Genomic DNA, 24,178 nt, shown 5'->3' on the forward strand with positions numbered 1-24,178 from the left:
CTCCCCCCTGCTTCATAGGTGGGTTGGGTGCAAAGAAAGTAGAAAATCTGAAGGATCCAGGCTTCATTTATGAGAATCAAGAATCTTACACTGATACCATACAGTTGCCTGTTCAGGGTTTGAGCCTCTGTCTGCTGCACATCAGCAGCTCACACAGGAGTTAAGTTACCATTTATCTGCATTTAAATGGAAATGCTTATTAAGATGATGCACGTCCTTCAATCTATGAGAAGTAGTTAAGTCTGGCTGCAACAATCATCTAAAAGCAGCCTTCAGGAAAAAGGAGGCGGTGAAGGATGCTGTCGGGTAAGGATGCAGCACACAGCTGATCCAGTGGCACAGCAAATGGTACCCAAAACCACCAGGTTTTCCACTGGCTGATGAACAAATGCACACTGAAGGAGGTCTTATGGCATCATGAAAAAGTCATTGCAACCTCAGATGAAAAGAGCTTTACTGGAGAGGAGCAGCGTGGTGCCCACTTGCTTCCTTTGCTGAGCTCGCCAGTGATGGATGTGTCAGAACAACTCACAAGTACCCCTTCCACAGCCAAGGCAGAAGGGAAGGGATGAACAAATCAGCCTTTGTAGACCCAACAGGGAATGCTGACCTCTCCATTTGTGCTAAGGGATCATCATGGGGGGCTCTGCACAACTGGAGACACACTGCATAGATGCTATGATCCCTCCTCCTCTCCCCGACCCACAGGTCACCCACCACATAGTAGGGGATAGGAGCCAGCACAGTGCTGTAAATACTGATCTAGCAGAGTAGAAAAGGGATCAGGGATTTAGGGACTCAGGAGCACTGACAAGTGTGGAAAAGACATTTCAGGCTGTAGCAGGTGCCTGACAAAGGCTGCTGGTACTAAATCATCACCAAGCTCTTCTCCCACCCCAGGACTCTTCTCCATAACTATGTCCAGGTCCTGGCACAACTCTAAGTAGATGTGGAGGTTTTGTACCTCTTTGTGACAGGCAGTAGCCTCTAAGAGGCTTTACTTTTGACTCTTGGATGAGACTGGGAGAGCCTACAAGGAGAAACGCCCAGATCCAACACCCTGGGACTTCCCAATCCCTTGACACTCTGTTAAAGCAAACAGCTGAGTCAGACACACCATGGCCCTGGCAGGCATCAAAGTGGAGGTGTGGGACAGAAGAAGAGTTCCATTATCATGGTGTAAAACCATAAACCACTGAGAGCAGAAGGAATCACAGATGCAGCCTGGAACAATACGGGTGGGAGGACACAGATTACCTTTTGAGCATCTCTGGCCATGTCATCGCTGGAGGAACTCATCTCTGGTTTCTTTGCTCTTTTCTTTTCTTCATGCTTCTCCTCTTCAGAAGAGACTTCTTTGTCACTGATGTTGCTGGCTAACTCCTCCAGCTTCTTCTTCAACTCCTCTTCCTCGGCATCGGGATCAGTTTGGGACTCTGGGGCTGGAGACTGAAGGAGCAGAAGAAGGGAGTTGTGTGACAGTCTCCTGTGATGGACAACAGGGCATTGCCTGGGTCCAGACACATTCACCAAGCAGAGGAGCTCAAGAAGTGGACAGATGGACTTTGCAACAAGAACTCTGAGCCCCTCTCCACACCCGTATTCCTGAGGAGCAGTCAGACTGCCCAGGGGAGCAGCAGAGACCAGCTCCACTCTGAGGAATACAAACCCTTGCTCTAAAGGTCCTTCATTCCCATTTTCTCCACACACAGAACATCTTTATTTTGCCCTGTGGAAAACTGCCTTTCCCCCACCCTCGAAAAGGTGTGCACTGGGGATTTGGGGCCAAAAATCACCACGTTTTCATTAGGAATCATGATGTGGCTGGTAGCGCTGGGGGCAGAGATCACAGCAACCCAAAGACATGGTCCACCAGGGTGAGGGAAGCAGCCATGGGAATTGCCACTCCCAGAGGTAGCTTTCATAGTCTCTAGATAATCTTATTTGTGATGAGAAACCATGAAGCAAATTTTCCTGTAGGACAGATGGCTTATTTCCACCTGGCCCGGTTATTAGGGGCAATTCATGGTACCCAGAGAAGAATCCTATTAAACTCCCAGGCACTGGAAGAGATCTCCAGAAGTTCCTGAACTCGCTGTCCCTTGCATTAAGATGGGAATACAATTACCTGCGTCATACCTGGTGGGTTTTTGTCTAAGCTGTTTTTAACAACCTTGAACAAGAGCATCTGCAGCAGGCAATCTTTCTCCCAGGCAACCTATTCCAAGGCTCTGCTGTCCTTTCTACTGGAAATCTTTACTTAATACTTAACTCCAACCTGTCCCACAGCAGTCTAGACCCATTGCCTCTGCTCTGCTTTGCCCTAGATATGGGAATAAAGCATGGGAACCTGCCACTGTGTGCATCTCCTACTCCCTTGGTCAGGCTTACTGACAGAAACACTGAATGATCACAAACATGGCCATCCCCCATTACGAATTTTAGAAAAAAAAGGAGAAATTGCATCGTTTCATCTATGCCTAGAGGGAACCTCCCTGTAATTATCACCGTCCATTCTACTGAGCTGTCAGCCACCAGAGCGGTGATGGGTTCACACAAAGGAAAAGTGTGCATAGTCTAAAATCAGAAACCCAAAAATCAATGTTTAGCGGCCTAAGTATTCACAGTTTCTACATTGTTGCTCAGCTTTAACTTCATTTAGATGTTTTCTTCCAAGTTTTATGGCATGGTAAGACGAGGGCAGCTCAGAAAGGATGCAGAAATCCTCCTTGACTCAGATCTTACAGGCACAATAACCAGATGATTTCCTCATAGGGACTAAACAAGTGTCCTGTGATTCCAAATGAGCTGTCACAGCTCTGTGGATATACAGACACCCACTTAACAAAACTCCTGAAATTAGCATTTCATAAAGCATCAGCCTGAAACCCAGTTTTCCTTGTGCAGAAGGAGCAAGAAGAGCACTGGCTTGCAAGGGGGTCTAAACGGGTTAAATTTGTCCTGCCATGCAATGTTTTCTGAGGCACTCCATCACCTGGAACTAGAGAACAGCCTCCAAGGCCAAAACAGAGGACTAAACTCAAACAACCCAAGTCACTGTAGCACTTAGGGTCATGGTTCAGTGGTGGACTTGGCAGTGGTAGGTTAATGGTTGGACTCAGTGATCTTAGAGGTCTTCTCCAACCTAAATATTTCTATGATTTTGTCTATCCAGCTTTCTCCCTGCAATGCTGGCTGCTTCAGGGAAGCCTCTCAATGATCAGAGGAGGGGCCCAGCACAACCCAAGCTCTCTCCTTGCAGAGCACCTTGGCTTTGCCCAGTTACCTTGTGAGAGTGCACCAGGATTTTTTCCTCCAAGCGGTTCAGAATGCGTTCGATTGCAGACATGCGAGTGTTGAGCTCATGAATCTAAAGGAAAGAAGAGAGAAAGAGAGAGAGAGAGAAAAGGAATAGAGAACAGACCAGCCACCACTGCCAGGACAGTGAGAAAACAGTGTAACCAGCAGAAGAAAGCAAGCAGCAAGACACTGCCACCATGGACAGAGTTAAAAGACATTAAAAAACAATGTCTTAAAAAATAATATCTTTTAAATAGTGTCTTAAAAAATGTCAATAACTTCCAGGAGAGCAACCTCTCCTCAAATCTGGAAAATTCAAAGCTATGGTGAGTACCCAGCACATCACAATTACCACTAAAGCTTCAATGCAGTGAATATAAAACCCCATCACCAACAAAAGCGTCAGGCTGTAATAAAGCCATCTATCTTGCCATCATTCCCAAGCTGCCCCAAATTGAAGTCAGCATCTGTTTTCATCTCCTACTAACATGTTTTTCAAGCTGTTATTACCCCATCAGCAGCCTGCCAACATAGTGCTGGAAAGGAAGAGAGAAGAGGGCAAAAATTTCCCATGAAAAATTCCAGGTGGAAAAACTAAACCTGAAAGTTTTCCCCACCACTTTGAAATTTTCTGATTTCCCAATGCATCAGTTTAACCAGATGGTCTCTTCTCCCTTACTCTTCCAACTATAAAAAGGGGCATGGAGAAAAGAGCAGAGAAGAAAAAGACAGACGAAGTCCTGAAAAATCAAAGAGAGCTACATTCTGTGCTCAAGAACCAGGACAAACCTTTGTGGTGAGGGTGGAATTGGATTAGATATTAGCAAGAAATTCTTCCCTGTGAGGGTGGTGAGGCCCTGGCACAGGTTGCCTGGAGAAGCTGTGACTACCCCATCCCTGGAACTGTCCAAGGTCAGGTTGGACAGGGCTTGGAGCAACTTGGAGTAGTGGAAGGTGTCCCTGCCCATGGCAGTGGGATGGACTGAGATATTTTTAAGATCCATTCAAACCAACACAATTCTACAATCTATGATCATTGAAAACATTAAAGGAAGTGCTTTTTTCCCCTTTTAAAATGGAAGTTTTGTTTTCTTTGGAAAAAAAATGGCGTCTCTCCTTTGATCCAAACAAATAAAACACAAATGATGAGAAATATTTCCCATTTTATGACACTACCAGTGCATCACTGCTGTTCTGAGTGGCTGCTGCCCATTCAAAGGGGAACAAGCAGCAAATGTGGTAAATAAATGTGATAACAAAGAGATACAAGGGCTTGGCTTTGTTTTTATAACATTTCCTACCTCTCTCTTAGTTTTTGTGCTTGCTAGTGTTTTATTAATTAATTCTTCACAACAGCTTGGAGTGATAGCCTCTGCTTAAGGGAAGATGAATATAAAAGCCTGGCACTGTGGAGAGCAGAGCGCTGTCATTGCCACCCCGAACTGAGAGCATCTCTGAGCAGCATTAAACCCAGGGGCAGGAAGCAATTCAATCCATTGCTAAGTGGTTTCTCAGTACTGGTTAAGGCCTGACTCCTGCATTGCTCCCGGTGACAATGAGAAGCCTGTGATGGTCCATTAGCTTCAGAGATGGCGATGAACTGAGCACCAGCACTGCCCTGTCTCCATAAGGCAGAGGTTGGGAGAGATCAGAGCATAATGCAGGGACTGCTGTTGATGTTGATGGATATCTACCAGGGCAGGAGCTGAAGAGCTTGTGTTCATTCTCCTTCCCAATCAAAGCTGGCTTTAATGTAGGGTGGGCACCCGTTAGGGCAGGTCCCCATCAGGGACTGCATCATCCTGCACTGCTCTCTGCGTGACAAAGGCTGGCAAACTGTGCTCTGTATTAAAACACTTAATGTGAATAAACTTAAACCACAGCCTGTAAGGTGGACATCAGGAAATTTCTGCTTAATAGTTAACCTGAAACTAGGGAAATATAAACTTGAAACATCAGGTAGAGGAAACAATTCCTTGCTGCTGGAGAGAGAGGACAGGTTACTCTTGCAGAGGTGCTGCCTCCAGTCTCTCAAATACCCAAGACTTCTAACAGAAGCTTTGTGTAAAGAATAGCCAGGCAGCATCAAAGCTCTGGGAAAGCAGAACCACTGAGCTCCCTTGAGGTACAGCAGGATGGCTTTTGGGGAGAAACTTGGTAAATTGGAGCTATTCCTTGTGAATTGGTCCTGTCCTCTGAGTTGTAAGAACCTGAAGGCAAAGACCTGCACAGTTACCAATTCAGGGCTTCTTTTCACATCTAATCAGGTTTAAGAGCTTTTCTAAATAGGTTTTAGAGTTTTTTCTAAGTTTTGTTCTAGCACCTTCAGTTCCTGCAGTCACAGACCTAGGGAACAGACTCTGCTTTTGTTACTGGAAAAGTTAAGTTTCTTGTGTTCGGGGCTGAACAGTGTATCCTCTCCAGAATTAATGCAAAAGCAGTTTTCAGATCAACCAGATTTTGATAAACTTGCCCTTAAAGTAGCTTTAGGAAAGAGAGTTTTCATTCTGTCTCATCAAAGAGCTGAGCTCTCCACCTTTTGAAATCTTCAGATACCAACAAGGTGTCTACCAGGAAAACACTGCATTTAAAGCCAGGCTATAGGATGCAATAGAGGGTTAACAAACATGATTCTGGACTGTACACCTGCAGACCAACATCTTGAACTGCAAAGGGCACAGCCTCTGCAAGCTGCAGCACAGAGGGACCAGCTGTACTCAGCTATCCTCACTGTTCCCTGGGATGTCCCATCAGGACCTGGGTTACCCCGGAAGCTCTGATGATGGCTACATGGCATACCCTGGAAGTGCCTGTAAGCAACTCTACAGCCACTCCTTCACTGCTCCAATGTCAGGACAAGGGGATGGACACCTTTTCCAACCAGCTCTGCCAATAGAACAGAGCTGTTCTAACAGCAGCATCTAACACCAAAACCTGGGGGTTCTTGCCTTCGTTCTTCTTTGGGCTTGTACCTGGCCTCTCCTTGGCCAAAAGTGACATGTGAGCATCGTTCTGAAGTTAATGGTCCAGCACAGAGCTGGGTTTCTTCCTGCTGGGAGAGAAGCAGGCTGGGTGGGAGGATGGTTGCTAGCTGTAAACACATCAGCAGCACAAAGGGCAGGGAGGATGAGGAGCTATTTAAGCTAATGAACGATGCTGGCATAAGAGCAAATGGGGTTAAACTGGGAGTGAGAAGAAGTCTCTAAACCATTAGGGTGACAAGGCTCCACATCATCCTTCCTACTGGTGTGACAGAGCAAACCACAACACAGGCTGGATCGCCCTGAAGGGAGAGCTTGCCCAGCTCCTGGAGGAAGTCATCTGAGGCATTGGTAGGAATTTGGCCCCATTTCCCCCTGGTGCACATTTCATGCCTAACGTACCGTGGCCTCATTAAGGACACCCAGTCCAGGGCTCTCCTATTTACTGCTGACTGAAAAAGGAATGGCATTTACTAATTAAAGCATGTGCCCAGAGAAGTAAAAAAGGAAGGAAAGCTTTCCCTACACAGGCACATGAAGCGTGGTGCCAAGGGATGGTTGTGGTCACAGATCCCCCCAGTGGTTACCCAAAGAGGGGTCCAGGACATGCAAAATTACCAGCTGTGAGACTGGCAGCTGGCTTTCCCCGTGCATCTGTAGCCAAACACCACCCTGCGTTTTGCTGCTCGTGAGATCTGAGGAACGCTCACCACCAACCGTTGGCAAAAGCAGCATCAGGAACAGCAGGTCCTTGCTTGGCAATTAAAACACAAGCTCACAGCCTGTTTGACACCTTCTTTAGCCTGTTTCCCCTATTAGGATCATTCAGGAGAGGTACGTGACAGGTTGTCCTGACCCAGTCCTGCCGGGGCAGGAACACACTGCGAAGGAGGAGAAGAATCTTGGCACTTATTAAATAACCCCCTCCAAACCTCTGTCTGATCATAAAGCACTGGCACATTCAATTGAAGAAAGCCTTCTTGGGGACACAGAAAAACACAGGCAACTCACATATTAATTGGGACAAACTGGAAAATGAACAGCAATGAAGGCAAGTTTGTTACTGTGCTGGCAGCATAGGCAGAGAGAAGCACCAACCAGTGCCTGATTTTCTCTTTGCTGTGACCAAAGAAGTGGAAGGGTAGGAAGGAGAACCTGGAAGAGGAAGCACAGAGCTCCAGCATACTTCTGCATCATCCTAAAACAGCAGAGAAATGTCTGTTCTCCCTCATCTTAAAGAATGAAGGAGGCTTGAATGCACCTTCCCAGGTCTCAGTCCTGCTTCCATTTCACAACCACCTTGGCAGGTCCATCACAACACAGAAGGCAGGAAATCTCCTGGGTATTCATCCTGCGAATTCATCAAAATTGTGATGTGACACCTCAATGAGTCAGTTCCTAGGTCATTCCACAGCCTCTCTGTAGTGTTCTGGCAATGTCAAGTGGCTACACCCCAGTCCTGAGCAGAAGAGGAGGAGATATCTCAAGTCTACAGAGGTCTGCTCCTCTGGACCCACATGTTGGAAACAAGGGCATCAACCCATCCCTGTGCAGATGGGGCAGCAGTTGTGTGGATACTTAGGGCACACCAGCTTTTCTGCTCACGCTCCACATCCATCCTGTCCAGGAGACTGCTGGACAGTGCCATTGCTGCTTCTCTTCTCCTCCAAAACCACCCTGCAGCTCAGGGGTAGTAACAAGAGGGACCTGGCCACAGACCTGGTCTCAGAAGAGACTCAAAAGCTGTTTGATACCTGATTGCCAGAGTGGCTGATGTTCTCCTGAGAGGAGGCTCTGTTCCGGCGTTTTGTGTGATGGGGTGGGTAGGCAGGGAACTGGGCTCCCTTCACATCCTCATCAGAGGTGTCCATATCTGCGGAGTACCGGGACTGGGACGGCTCGTTCCAGGAGCCACCTTTGGAGAGAGAAGGCTTCAGCACAAAGGTGCAAGAGATTCACACCCTTGAGTTCCTTCGTGGACATTGGCCCCACCCTTAAGCAAATATGGAGGCACTTTTGCAGATCACACTTTCTATTTGTCAGGAGGTGCTTCTGCAAGAGTGACCAAGTTTCTGGATGACTACACTGGACCAAGCTGCAGCTCCACACACTGTGGCTGCACAGCTCCAGGCTCAGCAGGGCTCCTCACCCTGCAGAGACAGTGTTGGGCACAAGGAGCATCATCACTGCTCCCATGCCCTGAAAAGCCAGGCCCCTCACCAAAAACCACTGTTGCCTTCCCAGTTTTGTGGGACCCAAGGTTTGGACACTGCCCTTTGTGAGCTGCTGGAAAATATTTAGGCTCAGGCTAGAGAGGCACCACTTCAGGATGGAGCATTTAACAGGAGTGGACTGGCTCCTTCACAAAGGAGAATTTCAAGAGACAAAAACAATGAGAGAAAACGGAATTAACAACCCAGGGGACCGTGCTGCTATGTCTTTCTAGCAGGACTTGGAGTAGGAATTTAAACAGCGTGTGGTAAGGTCTACCCAGCATTCCTTAATGCCCTGAAAACACAGCCCAGCCACTGGAGACACAGAAGGGCACATTCTACATTTGCATGTGCACAAGCCAGTACCCAACCCTCCTGGCTCTGCTATCACTGCAGGGAAAACAGAAGTAGTAAACGGCAAATTCTGCCTCTTACAGGGTATTTATAGACTCGCAAAACCACAGATAATTTGGCCTACATGTGCACCCTGCCCAGCTAAAAGGATGTTACTTAGCAGTCCCCAGTTCCTGCCTCCAGTTCTAGTTCAAGTCTCCTTATAACTCAAGAAACTTTCTGCACCCACAAGATCCTTTGCCAAGATGTTGAATTCCTCTACCTCTGCCTCCAGCAGGAAACACATCCTATTGTTTCTAGTAGTGTCCATTTGATTGTATCTAGTTTCCACCCTAGAAAAGACCAGTAGGTATGAAAGGGATTGACATGCTAAGAATGATCCCCTTGGCTTTCTTGGGAACAACACCAGCTCTTTACAACTAACTAACACAAGCACATTGTTTCATGAGAAGAAGCCTTTTAGTGTCTTCAAGGTTATTCAGAAAAAAAAAAAAAAAAAGACATTTTCATTTGGTCCAACTCTTGCAGCCACTTGTCCAAAAAGGATACAAGAGGAGCCTGGACAGGGACACCTACCAGGTTTTGGATTTCTTTCCAGGCTCCTTCTCCGTGAATTGACAGTGAGCCGAACCTGTGTGCTGAAGTGCTGCTCCGGAGGGCTCATGCCTGGTCCCTGTTCCTGCAGGACATGATGGAAGACTAGATCTGCATCTGCAATCCTGGATTCCTGGGAGGCACCTTCGGCTGAGTTGGGGAAATCTGTGAAGGACTGAGAGATGAGGATGCTGTTGAGCAGCTGCCTGTGAAAACTCCACTTGAGAGATCCTACCTGCAGTGCTCTGGGGCCCCCAACACCAGAAGGACATGGAGCTGCTGGAGTGAGTCCAGAGGAGGCCACAAATATGCTCCAAGGGCTGGAGGCTCTCTGCTCTGGAGACAGGCTGGGAGAGCTGGGAGTGTTCAGCCAGGAGAAGAAAAGGCTCCAGGGATATCTTAGAGCCCCTTCCAGTGCCTAAAGAGGCTCCAGAAGAGCTGGAGAGGGACTTGGGACAAGGGTCTGGAGTGACAGGACAAGAGGGAATGGCTTCCCACTGCCAGAGGGCAGGGTTAGATGGGATATTGGGAAGAAACTCTTCCTTGTGAGGGTGGTGAGGCCCTGGCACAGGCTGCTCAGAGAAGCTGTGGCTGCCCCACCCCTGGAAGTGTCCAAGGCCAGATTGGACGGGGCTTGGAGCAACCTGGTCTAGTGGAAGGTGTCTCTGGCCACTGCAAGGGGTGGAACGAGATGAGCTTTAAGGTCCCTCAAACACAAACTGTTCTATCATTCTATGACTCCTTGTCTCTCTTGATCTTCAGTAACATCTCCTCTCTTTATCCTTCATTGACCTTTTGGTCAAAGGCCATGGATTGACCTTTTATAATGCCAGTTATATTTATATAAAATATCAAAATTCCTAACAATCCGATTTAAAGATTTCGCCTGGCTGCTGAACCCTGAGCAATACTTCCCATCACGGCCAGGGGGCACTGGTAATTTTTGCAAGCACTTAATTTTTACAAGCATAGAGTCCCTTCAGCCAGGCTGCAAAGCACTCTGATCTTTTAAAACACCACCCCCTTTCTCTTATTCAAAGAACTACCACCTCAGATGATCTGCAATCAGTGAATATGATTTGGATGGTCTCAACAGAGGCCAGCCCTCACGCTGAATTCTGCTGCATAAAGATGGGTTCAGATAAAGAAAGGAGGAATCTACTTATTTTTGCCAAATTCTAATCAATTTATATGGAATCGTGCAGATTTATTTTTTTTAAGCCTTTGTTACAGATGTCAGCAAATCCCACTTCTGCCCATGAGGGAAGTTTAAAGTACCACAGCATCATTAGAAGAAGCAGCTGTTTAGTGTTTTAAAAGTGCAATTTCGACAAGAAAGGTAAACAGGAGCAGCCCTAAAATTTTGACTGGAAGCCTCCCAGGCTGGAAGACCTTTTGCCACACCCAGAGCTGCCCCATCTGTGTTTCTGCCCAGACCTGGAAGGTAGGGATGGCTGAGCCCCAGCCCTCGGTGGGATCACGGGGTGCAGCTCACTGTCTGTGAGTCTTGTTCCTGGTCAGGAGCTCCGGATATTAAGGCACATCTAGACTCCTATATGGAAATAACCAGCATCCCTGCAGTTTTTGTTCTCCCCATGTTTTTCCCTCTGGCTGGCCCTCACTCTGCAGGTCCCATCCCTGCGGGATCCACCTCAACCTCACAAAGTTTGTGTGCCTCAAGAAGCTGATGGTCAACTATGTCCCCAGTGCCACAACATGGCAAAACCAGCCCCAAACTGGATGGGAACATGGGAGAAGAGTCTGATTTCATTTAATCCGTTGAGCACTGAATCTTCAAGGGCTCGCTGGAAATTAAGGTGTCCCATAGCCTTGGGACAACACAAGAAAACTTTTGTCTGCAGAGAGAAAGGAAATCTGCAGGGAAAAGGCCTGAGAACCTCTTGCTGTCTCATCTCATCCTCACTTGGATCAGATGCCCTACTCCTGACTTAGCCTGAGGCAAAGGACTCCAATGGGAGAAGAGATAGGAAGCGGGATATGGGGAGTGAAGATTGGCACCATTGCCTCCCAACACCAGCTGAAGGAGATTTTGAGAGCTGAAGGAGGGGGGTAGCAGAGGTAGCAAGGAGTAGGAGGAAGAAAGGAAAAAACCCCTCAGCACACTCCCAGTACCTGGAAAGCATCCGGGCTGCTGGCTGCCGGGGAGAGCTGCGCAGACTGACGGCGAGACTGAGCAGAGTAATCCGAGTCCAGTTCAAAATCAAAGGGATGGACAGACAGCAGGCGCTTTGTCTTGCACATCTTAGCGTAGAAAGTGCAAGAAATGAAAATTCAGCATAAAACACAGTTGACCTTGAGGAAAGGGGAAGGGAGGGTCCTTTTCTCCTTAGTTTGCCTGAGTTTGCTCTGATTTTGCAGCGAGAATTTGTCTGACACTGTCCTGCTTGAAGGGAGCCAGGTACGGCAAATGCTTACGTTGAAGGCAAGGAAAAGTAGATTCCTGATCTCCACAGCCTCTGGCTCAGGACTGTTGCTATAAGCAGACAGGGAAAAGCTCTGTCCTGGTTTATATAGGCACTATGGGAAAGCTTAGCCAGGTTACAGCTGAGAGGGAGAGCGAGGTGATGCTTTTCAGTCCTGAAGCATCCCCCTATCTTCAGAGAAAGGATGCTGCAGGTAGATTTCTCTGGATATTTGGGAGGTCATCAGTAAAAAAAAAACCAGGCCGTTCTCCTGTTCCATTATGGAGGAGCTGGAACTTTTATACTAATTGTGGACACCCTTAGTGTTAGGAGTGGGTCTTTTTTTTTCCAGAGCACAAGTATTTGTGATGTTACTGACACGGTTGCTTTTATATAAACTGCGAAAAGATTTTGTCTCGGAGAAGGAAAACAGAGATAAAAGTCCAGTTTTGAAAGTGGCACAGAAAACCACCACCACTGCCACCACCACCACCAAAGGCAGGCCAAGGACACAGAGTGAGGCAATAGAGCTCCAGAACAAAACACTTACTCTGCTGTACCGCTCTGCCTCAGCTCCACGAAGGACATGGTCTTCATCGTCACTGTCGTCCCCAGCATCACAGCTGGTGAGCAGCTGGCACTCACCTGGAGGGGAGACAACAGCAGTAGGTAAGTCCCCACCATGGTGGTCACACCAATGAATGTACCTGCAGGTGAGGCCATGCTTGTTATATGGGCTGAAAAGGTCCAGGTTAGAAATACCTCCCCACATTTTCTTCTGCAGACAACCACTCTTAGCACTTGGCCTTGCAAAGGCTTGGCTGGCCTTTCATTGCTTCCCCTTCCAGATGTGCACCGTCACAGATGTGGAAGTGAAGGTGTTCCTTCAGGAAGACGAAGGGCACCTGCACCACAGGAAGCACCCTGAGGTCCACCATGGTGACTCCAGTGTTTGAAGGCTCAGGCCAACATGTCTCTGCTTCTGCTATTTCTGATTCCCATCAGCCAGCTCCACTATTTGTCAGTGACCCATTGCTTTCTGGATGCCCATCTCCATACCCAGGTCACTGCCAAGCCCAGCAGTACATTGGGAACAGCCCAAATGCCAGATCAAGTCCAAAGTCAAGGTAGGCAAAAAGCTGTTTCCTACGTCAAATGACAAGGTGTAGTGAATCTTTCCTGCAAGGGCTCCTAAGGAACACAACATGAAATCCCAAATTCCATGGGTTCCTTAAGAATGTGGGCAGCTTTAAGTGCATGCCATAAGTGTACATTGAGATGGTGAGTGTTTGCAAACTTTGAGTTTGGCACGTAACCAAAAGTCCTGTTGTATCCGAGTCTACCCTTGGACACCACAGATGTACCACAGTGCAAGAGCTGACCACTTCAGTCCATCTCCACTGCAGTGGAAGAATGTTTTCCCTGGTCTGGCCACACCAGATCTCTCCGGAATGCCCATAGCCAGGGGGTGTGAAGAGAAAAAGACATTGGAAACTTTGCTTGAACTGCCAGCCCCATGCTGCAATTCTCTTTTTTACTTACTGTTAATGTCTGGCAGGCTGTAAACTCTGTCATGAAGACCTAAATGAAAAGATAAAATAAAAATAAGTAATCACATTTTCTCAGGTAGACAACAAGCCTCAGAGCCATGGATAACTGGACTTCTCATTCTCTAGCCATCATAAGAAACAGTCATGAAAAAGATGATTTAGAGAGAACAAAACAGGCACTTGGAGACAGGACTTGACTTTTAAAAGCCAGAGAGCTGATTGCCTCACTTCAAATTCCCTGGTATTAATGAAGTAATAAACAACAAAATAATTTCTTTTTGAAAAAGGCATCAGAATGTCAATTTAAAGTGGCCTAAAACAATCTCATGCTTGGTCTGGTTTTCTCTTAGATTGTCCTTTTTGCGTGGTCTGATGCATTTTTTGATCAAATGCTGCATGAATTGTCTCTCAGTCCATTAATTTTATATTCCCTGCCACAACCCTCCATGCTTTTTCTGCTATTTCTGCCAAGAGTGGTCTGGATAAAAGAGTGATTGGACCAGTTGAATCAAGTCATGCCAATGGTATTTGTGCAAACTTTTCTGTGGCTCCTCAAGACGGGAATAAAATCCACACTGGCTTACAAAGGCAATAGGCAAAGGAGTGTAGGAGCTGTATGCATGGCAACTAGCAGCTGGTCAGTAAATAGTTCTGTATTAACATCATTATACATTTATGCACTGTTGGACCAATATCAGAAATACTGATTACAGGTAACTTATTCATTTTGATAAGTTTTGTCCCTGCCAGGGGATCATCAGATTGCCTGTAAAAATCATTAGATCACGGGGAAAATAAATGGGTGCTGGCTTTATCCTGCTGTTAAACTAGTGTTAATTTCACAGACTCTGTGATGAAAAGAGCAAAACCAAAGAAAAACAAGAGCTGCAAACTGCAGGACATGAAACTTTTAAAAATAAACATGAGATATTAGGAACTTCTTTTTTTTCATTGAAAGGGTAGTCAAACACTGGAACAGGCTGTTCAGGGAAGCAGTGTAATCACCATCAAGTGAAATCAAGTGTTCAAAAAACATATACAAATGGCATCTGGGGACATGGTTTAGTGGGTGGGCTTGTCAGTGCTGGGATAATGGTTGGACTGGACGATCTAGAGGTCTTTTCCAACCTTAATGATCCTATATTCTCAAGTCTGTGGTAAAAACACTGAACAACATCTGCTCTGCATGTGAATGCACAAGTCTGAACCTCTGCTTCCTCCCCAGGATGTTCTGAACGTGGCACTCAGAGCAGCACCAGCACTGATGCTCCTCCCTTGGTGCATCCCAACGCGGTGCCGCACAGATGCCCCATGCGCAGCAGGGCAGGGGAAACCCCAGTGCCCCTCCTCACCTAGAAATGCAGAGTTGACCCCCTGCCCTGGCTGCAGCCTGCCATAGAGGGACTGCAGCACTTTGGCACTTCCAAACCTCTTGAAACGGGATCGCACGTGTTCGTAGTACCACTCCAGGGACCCGACCTTCACGATCCTGCCCAAAGAGAGGATGCACATACATGAGCCAGTCCAGCCACACCCATGGTGAGCAGACCCTCACCCAGAAACCACCTCTTAGCAAAAACACGGCGTGTTTTCTAACCAGCATAAGAGGATGCTGAATTTGGGCAACTCTTGTTGAGCCCCATCCCCGAGGCTTGCCTTGTCCCTCATGGCCTCCATCACAGCAGGTCAGTGACGAGTGGCATTCCTCAGGGATTGATATTGGAACTGGCAGTGTTTAACATGTATATCGGTGACATGGACAGTGGGATTGAGTGTACCCTCAGTTTGCTGGTGACACCAAGCTGTGTGGTGCAGTTGATGTGCTGGAGGTAAGGGATGCCATCCAGAGAGACCTGGACGGGCTGGTGTGAACCTCAGCAAGATCAATAAGGCCACATGCAAGGTCCTGCACCTGGGTCAGGGCAATCCCAAGCACAGATACAAGCTGGAACATCTCTTCTATGGAGACAGGCTGAGAGAGTTGGGCTTGTTCAGCCTGGAGGAGGGAAAGTGTTGGAGAGACCTTAGAGCACCTTCCAGTACCTAAAGGAGCTCCCAAAAGAGCTGGAGAGGGACTTTGGACAAGGGCCTGGAGCGACAGGACAAGAGGGAATGGCTTCCCATTGCCAGAGGGCAGGGTTAGATGGGATATTGGGAAGAAACTCTTCCCTGTGAGGGTGGCGAGACCCTGTAACAGGTTGCTCAGAGAAGCTGTGGCTGCCCCATCCCTGAAAATGTCCAAGGCCAGGTTGGACAGGGCTTGGAGCAACCTGGTCTAGTGGAAGGTATCCCTGCCCATGGCAGGGGGGCAGAACTAGTTGGTATTTATAGCCCCTTCCAACCCAAACCATTCCATGATTTCGTGAGGAGCAGGACCTGGAGAGGCGGCAGGGATCACAGACCCAGCCTTGTTCCTTCTTGTTGTAGCGGCTGCAGTTCTTACAGGTGTAGAATTGGCAGTCCAGGCACTGCCTCTTGCTGTTCAGCAGGAACTTGAAGGGTTGGAGGCAGTGGACACAGTGAGTTTCATTGAGGTGGGACTGATTTGTCAAGAACTCTCTCTTGCTGCTCTCCTGGTCAATCTTGCATTTCAGCTCCCTGCAGAAAACACCCCAAAACACAGGAATTGTTTTTATTATCATTTCACTGCAAAGTCTAACATGGCAAACCCTGTTATGCCTCATTCGTTTCAGAAACGATTTTCCAGGGAACATTCCGAGTCCTGCAGCTTGTGGAAAGAGCTGTAGGGCAAATCTAATAAATAATATCACGAGTTAAATAAGCTGAACAAAGAAGTGGGCACCAGGTTCAGGGCAGGTATCATCAGATATATTAGGATCTGCCACTGTTAAGTTTAATATTAGATTTGGTTGTGCCAAAACCTGTCCTGTTTGTTTCACAGGGTGTTGATCATAAATCCCAGAAATCTCAGGAGAGTGGCTCTTCTTGAACACTCTGGCTGCATGCCAACCTGATACAATCTTTGGCCCTGGAGTCCAGCAGAGAATTAAAATCTTTCTGGAATTCTCAGTTAAAAAGAAAAAAAAAAGAATTCTGGGATTAAAAAGGATTAAAAGGGGGTTTGATATAGTTCTTCAGTGCTAAATTCAGCAGAGAATTTTATTAAGTGATGTGCAATGACTTTCAGGCTGTTCAGGCTGTTCAGAGGACGCAGCAGGAGGAGTTGCTTGTGACAGTCCTGTGAAAGGCTGTCCAAGACAAGCGTATCCCAAGAGTACCTTCTCCTGGCAATCTATCACTGCAGGCTTCCTTCATGATCTGAACCTGACTGCTAAAGCAGGTCCCCATGCAAGACAGTGCCTGCACGAGGCTGAACCCCCAGCAACAGCCCAGGCCTGAAATGCCTGCCAAGCTGCTGGGGGCCCAGTGTGCTGCCCAAAGGCTTTCTGTTTGCTCCCTACACCACGCATCACCTCAGGTATGTTTGCCTTTGGGGCCATGGCTGAGAGGAAAATGTTTGACTTGTAGGGAAGGTCCTAGAAGGTTGTTTTCTGCCTAGGCAGGATCAGGAAGCTGTATTTTCCAGAGCAGAAGTTAGCTTTGGCCAAAAACAACAAGCCATCAGGTCTGGAGGATGCTTCATGATCACAGTGTGGACCACGAGGCTTTGGTGATGCTCCCCGTGTCGGCCGCTGGACCGACGCCGGGGTGACCACAGGAGGAGCCTTGCTGGCCACAGGAGCAGTGGTGTGACTGGCACTGGGAATGACAGGCATGTCAATCAAGCTAATCTCTGTTTAACCAAATCAGTTTGCACATTAGGGAGCAGCTCTTTTTTTTTTTTCCCAAGGAAGACTTTTCTGGCCAGCTTACTACCAGCACACTAGGCTGTGCTCTCACACAGCAGTGACACCAGCTTGCATTAACCAAGGATCGAGGAGATATAAAAAACAGTATAAAGACTGAACTGGGCACGTGGCTTTTTATAATCAGCCATTCACCATCCTTGCAGTGTTTCGAACAAGCCGGTGCAAATGTCCAGCAGTAAAGTTATATGTGGCTACGAAAACCAAACCCGCAAATAGAAAACCCTTGGGTTGGACTCAGTGCTCCTTTTCCACTCCCGTGCTAAGGCTGTTGCCAGCAGGATCCAGTCTTTTACTTGAACTGCTTTTTCTGGTTCCCAGAGACCGGTTGGATCCCTACACCTCTACTCCCTCACCCACCAAACCTGCCAAAGGAAGGACAAGTCTCAGCCAAACCAGTTTAAAAGCTGCAGGAACTACATGCCTCTCGTCTCCTCTTGCTGGCAGGAGCACAAGCCAGCCCCTTCCCTGCTCTGCTCACGGTAGAATAAATAAATCCACAGCAATGGGATGCCAACTGCAGCAGGGTTGGTCCTACTGAGCTCCAGGAGAGACGCAGGGAGCCATCCCTCCAAAACAGGGTTGTGGGAAGGGATGTTTATGTAAAGAATCAGGGAGAGCCCCCACAAAATGGCCATTGTTTAATTTTTTGGGCAAAGCACTACCCTCACATGCCTGTGCAGTTTCTGGCCAGCAGAAGCCTTTGTCTGTTGTTGGTGAGTAGCTTCTGCCAAAAACAAAATACAGAGAAGCAGAAAGGAAATAAAAAGACCAAGATGGGGGGGTTGGGGGTGGGGGTGGTTGGGCAGGGGGAGACATTTCTTCAAGGCTTGCAGGTTGAGACAAGTCCAGTGAATAGAAAAGCAAATGAATAGAAAAGCAAATGGGGCTGTTCAGAGCACAGAGAGAAGGGTGAATGGTTGCAGGGTCTCCCAGAGTGTCACATCATGTCCCAGCTTGTTACAGGCAGAAAATGCTCCATGTCCAGCATGCAGGAATGTGGCAGATTTTCCCAGACTGATCATCTGGTCTATAGCAGAAATTATTCAGAAATTACAGAAATTTCTGTAATTTACAGTGTTAATGCCAGCCCTCCACAGGGCAGGATTAAACAAGAAAATAAAAATAAACAGAGGAAATTACACTTAGGAGGAGAGCTGAGTAGAAGTATTCTGAGACCTGAGATCTTTCCCCATCTTACACCTCCCATAGCGTGACACTCCATTTGGAAGCTTCCTGGGCATCAGAGAGGACTCATATAAGCCAGTCTGGCGCCAAGGTCAAGTAGGGAAGGAATTCACCTCGCCCAATTCTCTGCTGCAGGGCACAGCAATATGGGTCCCCACCTCCTCCCTCAAGGCAGAGCTCAGATCCATCACAAGGGAGACATTCACCCTTTCCAGGATGATAATTTTTTTAAATATCCCTGTCTAATCAGCTTCCTGCATTTCAGAGCTGCCAGCAGAGGAAGGCAGTAGATGATGATACTGAATTATCTCTGCCTCCCACACAGGCTGGGGGTTTTTAGGCAAAAAAGTAATCAGGGCATTGAAAAATATATGACTGAGAGCTTCTCGTGGCTAATGGTGTAAATGGAGAGGCTCGCAGGACAGCCAGTTTTTGGGGGATGCAGATATCCCAAATGAAGAATATGATTCCCCACCTTTCCCTTTGCATCTGACAGAGGAACTAATGAGCTCTTGGTCCCCAGGGATTGCCATGGTATCAGCATCAGCCCCGGCTCACAAAGTTCAGGACTAGGAGCGTCCAAGGGCTCAGTGGGAGGGCAGCACTGCCTGAACCCAGCCTGGGAACATGGACTATCCCCTTGGGAAAATAACAAGAGCTTGGCCAGGCGCTGAAGAGGGTCACTGCAGCTTCTTGAAATGCGTTAAGACACTATTAGATTCAATGCCTGACATAGCTAATGAACAAGACCTAAACCCCCCCAATTTCTCATGCTCAGAATTTAATCTCATCTGACAGAACATTTTTTAAACAGCACTTCCGGTCAAATGCCCTGTTTGTAAGAACTTAAAAGTTCTTGGAATTTGCTGTTCCTGCGATTTTCAATCTTTTCCCAGTCTGTCAGCCTCTAAAACTTTCCCAGGACGGCACAGCCCCCTGTATAGCATATTTAAGGCTACTACAGTAGGTTTACTACTCCCCTCAGTTATTTTTCCAGGATCCTTCAGGAGCCTGTGGTCATCCAGGACTCACTGAACACCCCTCCTGCCCTAAACACACGAGACCTATCACATGAAGCAAAAGCAGGAGAGCCAAATCTCATCCTCTGCTGCAAGATAAGGTCTCGCCTCTAGAGCCCCGCCAACTCCAAGCCCCACAAAGGCATTTCCTGCTATTTGTCCCATAAACTGCCGCGGTGTCACCGATCCGCATCGCCGCCGAGGGCACCGTGCCAGTTTGCACCTTTGCCACCCGAACGCGTCACCTTGCCGCTGATAACGTAATCTATCAGCCGTGTTTGACTTGCACAGTCAGGTCCCGGCTGCTCCTCCTCGCCCACGGCCTCGGCAGGTTGCTTTATCCCTACAACCCGCACGCTGCTTTATCCCTACGACCCGCAGCTGCGGCGTGCTGGAACCGCACGGAGCGCAGAGCCGATACTCACTCCAGCCGTTCCTCCTCTTTTTTCCGCAGATCAAAGTCCCGTTGAACGACTTCCCAAACATGTTTGGCTTCTTCGTCGGTTAGCTTGGAGAGGTCCAGCTTCCTCCCCATCTCGAAGCCGATCCCGTTACTCGCTACCCTGAGCGCTCGCTGTCCCGCACCCTGGGATGCTGACGGAACGGGAAGAGCTCAGCCCCACCTCCGTGGCTGCCCCGTATAAAGGGGCAGGGGCAGAGCTGCGGGCAGGCCAGCCGGCTCCTGGCAGCGCCGCAGCCGCTCTGCTGGGCGAGCCTGCCCGCGGAGACGGCCGGCGAGCAGGGCTGGCACGGTGCCTATCGGCTGCGGGGACTCCTCGCCACCCGGGCGGGCAGCCCTGCCTTCCCCCAGGGTCCTGCCCAGAGCTGCAGACGGCTCAGACCTCGTCCGCCTGGCTGGGGCTACACGAGATGTTTACTCTCTGCCTGCTTTATGCAGGGCGTGCGAGTGAAATGAAGCCTTCAAACGAACGCCTCCCCGGGGAAGGCAGGCCACGGGGTTTGGGAGGGAGCTGAACATTCCCGGGAGGAGCTGTGCCTGCACACCGGGGGGACCGGCTCCATCACGGGGAATCCCGTCCCACCACGACCCTCTGCTCCCCAGCTCGCTCTTCTGTGTCTGATCTCACTACACCAATTTTCTCTCCACCAACAGTCTAGGAAGGAAAACTTAAGTGCATCTGCCTTTCCCCCACACCAGAGCCTGGCTTCCGGCGTTGCTCTCACAGCAATTTGGGAAGCTGAGCTTTGCTTGTGGCAAACAGCTTAATTAGGACACAGCGCTCCCCTCGTTTACCGCGAGCAAGAAGAGACGGTTTGACGGGATTTTAAGAAAAGTGCTAAACACATCACATTGCCAAAGAGATATATATTGCAATAATCTGACTACTAGGGCTGTTCTCTTGCTCTCTGTGTCTAAGCAGGACCCTGGATATTAAAATAAACCCATTTCTCATCTTCATCACAGCAAATATTGATGCAATTCACACTTTTTTTTTTTCTCCCTGACAGGAATGTAAAGAGGGACCAAGGGGGCAAGACCGAAGAGGAAAACTATTCTGCATGGTGGGACTAAGATCCCACCCTGCCACCCAGACTGCCACCCACTCTGCTTGCCCAGGGGTACATGGAATTAATTATCCACCCTGGTAACTCACTTGAAACAAAGATTAAACTCTATGAACAGAGCATTTTGAATCCAAACTTGGATGAATTTTGCGCAGAAAAAGTGATGATTACAGATGCAGTGTTTGAGCCTGGGTATCAGGGACACATGATCTTCGCTGGAAGCCAGAAATTGATTTCAGCTCCTCTTCCAGCCGAGATACAGTCCCGACAAAAGCAATTAGTTTATTGGCAGAAGCCAGACACCGCTTGGGCTGCTCCTTATGTAAGCTTATGTTTGAGAGCCCTTGCGCGCCCCACTGCATCCAAACAGGTCAATAGATACTAATTAACATCACAACGAGACCCTGTTCCCGGGCTAGTCAGCACAATCACGCCAGGAACTCAAACACTGCTCGGATCTGGATATTTTCTTCTCCAAAAGGATGAAGAGGTTGCATAAAATCAAAAAGATGTGGCCTGCTATGCAATGAAAATATGAAAAATGCAAGTGCTCAGCAGTGCCAATACCCCCTAAAAAATGCTGGTTTAGCCAGAAAACCACCATGTGGGAAATGGCCCTGGTGCAGGTCAACAGAATAATTTCCAAGTATTCCACTGACTTGGGAACTGAGTCTCTTTAGGGAAACTCTCCTCCATCAACTCACTGGTGTGTGTAACAGCAAAGAGATTTCTTTTTTCTTCTTTTTTTCCTCCTCTTTTCTTTTTCCTCTTTCAGAGGAGTTTGTTGGGTTTTGTAGCAGTTCAGATCCAGCAACCACCATCACTTCCAGTGATTCTCTGCTTTGAGAAGGACAATTAAACCTGCCTGCCCACAGCTCCCTCCCCCATCATGAATAAAGACTCCCAAATCTTACAAACTCATGAAAAAGAGAAAACCCACACCCAGAACCAATCAGGCAGACACTATCACATGGAAGTGTTCAAAAAATGTATAGATGTGGCACCTGGGGGCACAGTTTAGTGGTGGAGCTGGCAGTGTTAGCTTAATGGTTGGACTTGATCTTCATGATTCTATCTTGTAGAGCCAGACCATGTTATATGTGTGCCTAAGTCTGCCAGCACCTGCAGTGACCACATGTGCATGGGGTGGAAGTCAGGAACAGGGATGTAGAGGCAAAGTTACGTGTTTCCTAATAGCTGGAGGCTCAAATAGGTGTTGGGTCCAGTTGAGTTGGGGATCTGGGCACCCTCGAGGGAAAACAGGAGAGGGAAATGCCACAAGCTAAGCCTCTCCTGGGAAACCAGGTATAGATGGATTTCAGGCTCCATTTCTGATTTTCAGTATTGCCAGATGACAAACTAACGGATTTCTGGGATATCTTCTTTAAGAGAAACATGCCTTCTAACTGCAGGGCTACTCTCTTAAAAATAATAGTCACATGAGTTGCTATCTTTGCAGTTCTTGGTAATCGTTTGTGAGACGACTGTGAACTGATATATAGGACATGTGGCCTGGACTTTCTCCAGCCATTCGTTTTACAATGTTTTAACTGATAACTGGAAGTAAATCCATAATCAGAGTTCAACAAAACCAATGGATGAAGATAGTATACAGTTGCTTCTAAAGACAGCAAATGCCACTCCAGCAAAACCAGCCAACACTCTCACTTTCCCGTCCTCATTTTCTTCCTGAAAAAGAAGTCCCTCCTCATCCAAACCAAGGGGCAAAACCCCAACAATTTCTCCATGTATAACAATACCCAGCTTTCCAAACAGCTACCCTAAGTGCTGCAGAGAGAAGATGTGCCCAGACAAGGTGCTGCAATGATGCTTGGGGTGGTGGGTTGATTTACAATGGCAACAGCTCCAGCTTTGCTCCTCACTTCATGAACACTGATGGGTGTTTTGGCTCCCATCAACACAGGGTCATCCCAAGCACCTGGCCAAGCTAGGGGAGTTTCCAAAAGCCAGGTGGAGTCACACCAGGAGCATCCACCAGCAGCCCATCCTCCAGCCCATTTCCAAGCCACAGGCCAGGAGGTCACAGGACCCTTATTCACAGGATCATAACAAAAACAGGAGCTCCAACAAACATGTTGCTGCTGACCTTAGGAATTTCACGGCGGCCTCTGCTCTCCCCCCATCTTCCTGCAATCATCTCCCAGTCATGAGATCTCTCAGAGCTGGGATGGCATTCCTTTTCCCTTCAGTTTCTTGGCAGTTTTACAATGGCATCTTATCATCCCCATCACGGTGGAGAACAAGCAGGGCAGGGAAGGGGTGTACAATGCCACTGCTATTTCTGTATGTGACTCCTGAGGGATTGCTGTGGGTTTCATCTATTAATAGGACAGTTAAATTATGTTATGGCATGGCCAAGGCTCATTTTGAATGACCCTGTATTGGTTTTCTGTGGCCAGTGACTCTGTGGGGGAAGACCCACGATGGAGCAGACTGTGCCTGAAGGGCTGAACCCCATGGAAAATATGACCCACATTCCAGCAGCTCATGAAGAATTGTTGCCCATGGGAGGGACTCCATGGAGAGCAGCGGAAGGACTCCTCTCTCTGAGTGGCAGAAACAACTCGTGATGAACTGATCATAACCCCTATTCCCCACCTCCCTGCACTGCTGGGGGGGGCAGGTGTTTTTAGGATTTATTTTATGTCTCGTTATCCTGCTCTGATTTTGTTAGTAATAGATTTAATGAATATCCTCACTTCAAGTCTGTTTTGCTTGTGATGGTAAACAGTAAGTGATCTCTCACAGTCCTTAACTCATGAACTCTTCATTATGTTTTCTCTCCTCTGTCCAGTTGCAAAGGGGAGTGAGAGAGTGGCTTCGGTGGGTACCTGGCATCCAGCCAAGGTTAACCCACTACAGACCCCAACAACCTCACTTAGAGCAAATGGCCACTCAACTTTAATTATCGTGGATAACAATGCTCTGACATCTGTTGAATTTAGAAAACTACTATCAAGGAAGTCTTGAAAACAAAGTTTGTGGAGTATCAGTTATAGGGTAGAAGCTGTAAGAACATATTCCCTAACCATGTGAAAATTATGGAGTCCTCACAGCCCCCATAGCCCTCAGAGCCTCCACAGCCCTCACAGGCCCAATAGGCCTCTCAGACTCCAAAGCCCTTTCAGAACCCCTTGCCCTCACTGTTCTCATAGACCCTTTAACCCTCACTGACCTCGCT

General features: G+C 47.9%; 1 protein-coding gene across 8 annotated transcripts in view; it reads right to left on the bottom strand.

Moving 5' to 3' along the window:
- The window catches only part of MLPH (melanophilin), a 28,140-nt gene extending 8,038 nt beyond the window's left edge, over window positions 1-20,102 (bottom strand). For 2 of the 8 annotated variants that reach the window (XM_027637313.1, XM_027637309.1), the window contains exons 1-10: window positions 19,875-20,101; window positions 15,792-16,013; window positions 14,768-14,904; window positions 13,408-13,446; window positions 12,416-12,510; window positions 11,576-11,704; window positions 9,425-9,617; window positions 8,036-8,196; window positions 3,287-3,370; window positions 1,258-1,449 (exon numbers count right to left, since the gene is read on the bottom strand). In XM_027637313.1, coding sequence (XP_027493114.1) covers window positions 1,258-1,449; window positions 3,287-3,370; window positions 8,036-8,196; window positions 9,425-9,617; window positions 11,576-11,704; window positions 12,416-12,510; window positions 13,408-13,446; window positions 14,768-14,904; window positions 15,792-16,013; window positions 19,875-19,984 — 1,362 coding nt within the window. In that variant the 5' untranslated portion in view covers window positions 19,985-20,101. Of the gene's footprint in view, window positions 1-1,257; window positions 1,450-3,286; window positions 3,371-8,035; window positions 8,197-9,424; window positions 9,618-11,575; window positions 11,705-12,415; window positions 12,511-13,407; window positions 13,447-14,767; window positions 14,905-15,791; window positions 16,014-19,874 lie in introns of all 8 variants that reach the window. The other 6 variants (XM_027637310.1, XM_027637315.1, XM_027637317.1 and 3 more) reach the window with 6 other exon arrangements.
- Between the last annotated feature and the right edge of the window lie 4,076 nt (window positions 20,103-24,178).

The sequence above is a fragment of the Corapipo altera genome, unplaced genomic scaffold, assembly GCF_003945725.1.
Source record: "Corapipo altera isolate COAL_440 unplaced genomic scaffold, ASM394572v1 45, whole genome shotgun sequence".
Classification (NCBI taxonomy): Eukaryota; Metazoa; Chordata; class Aves; order Passeriformes; family Pipridae; genus Corapipo; species Corapipo altera.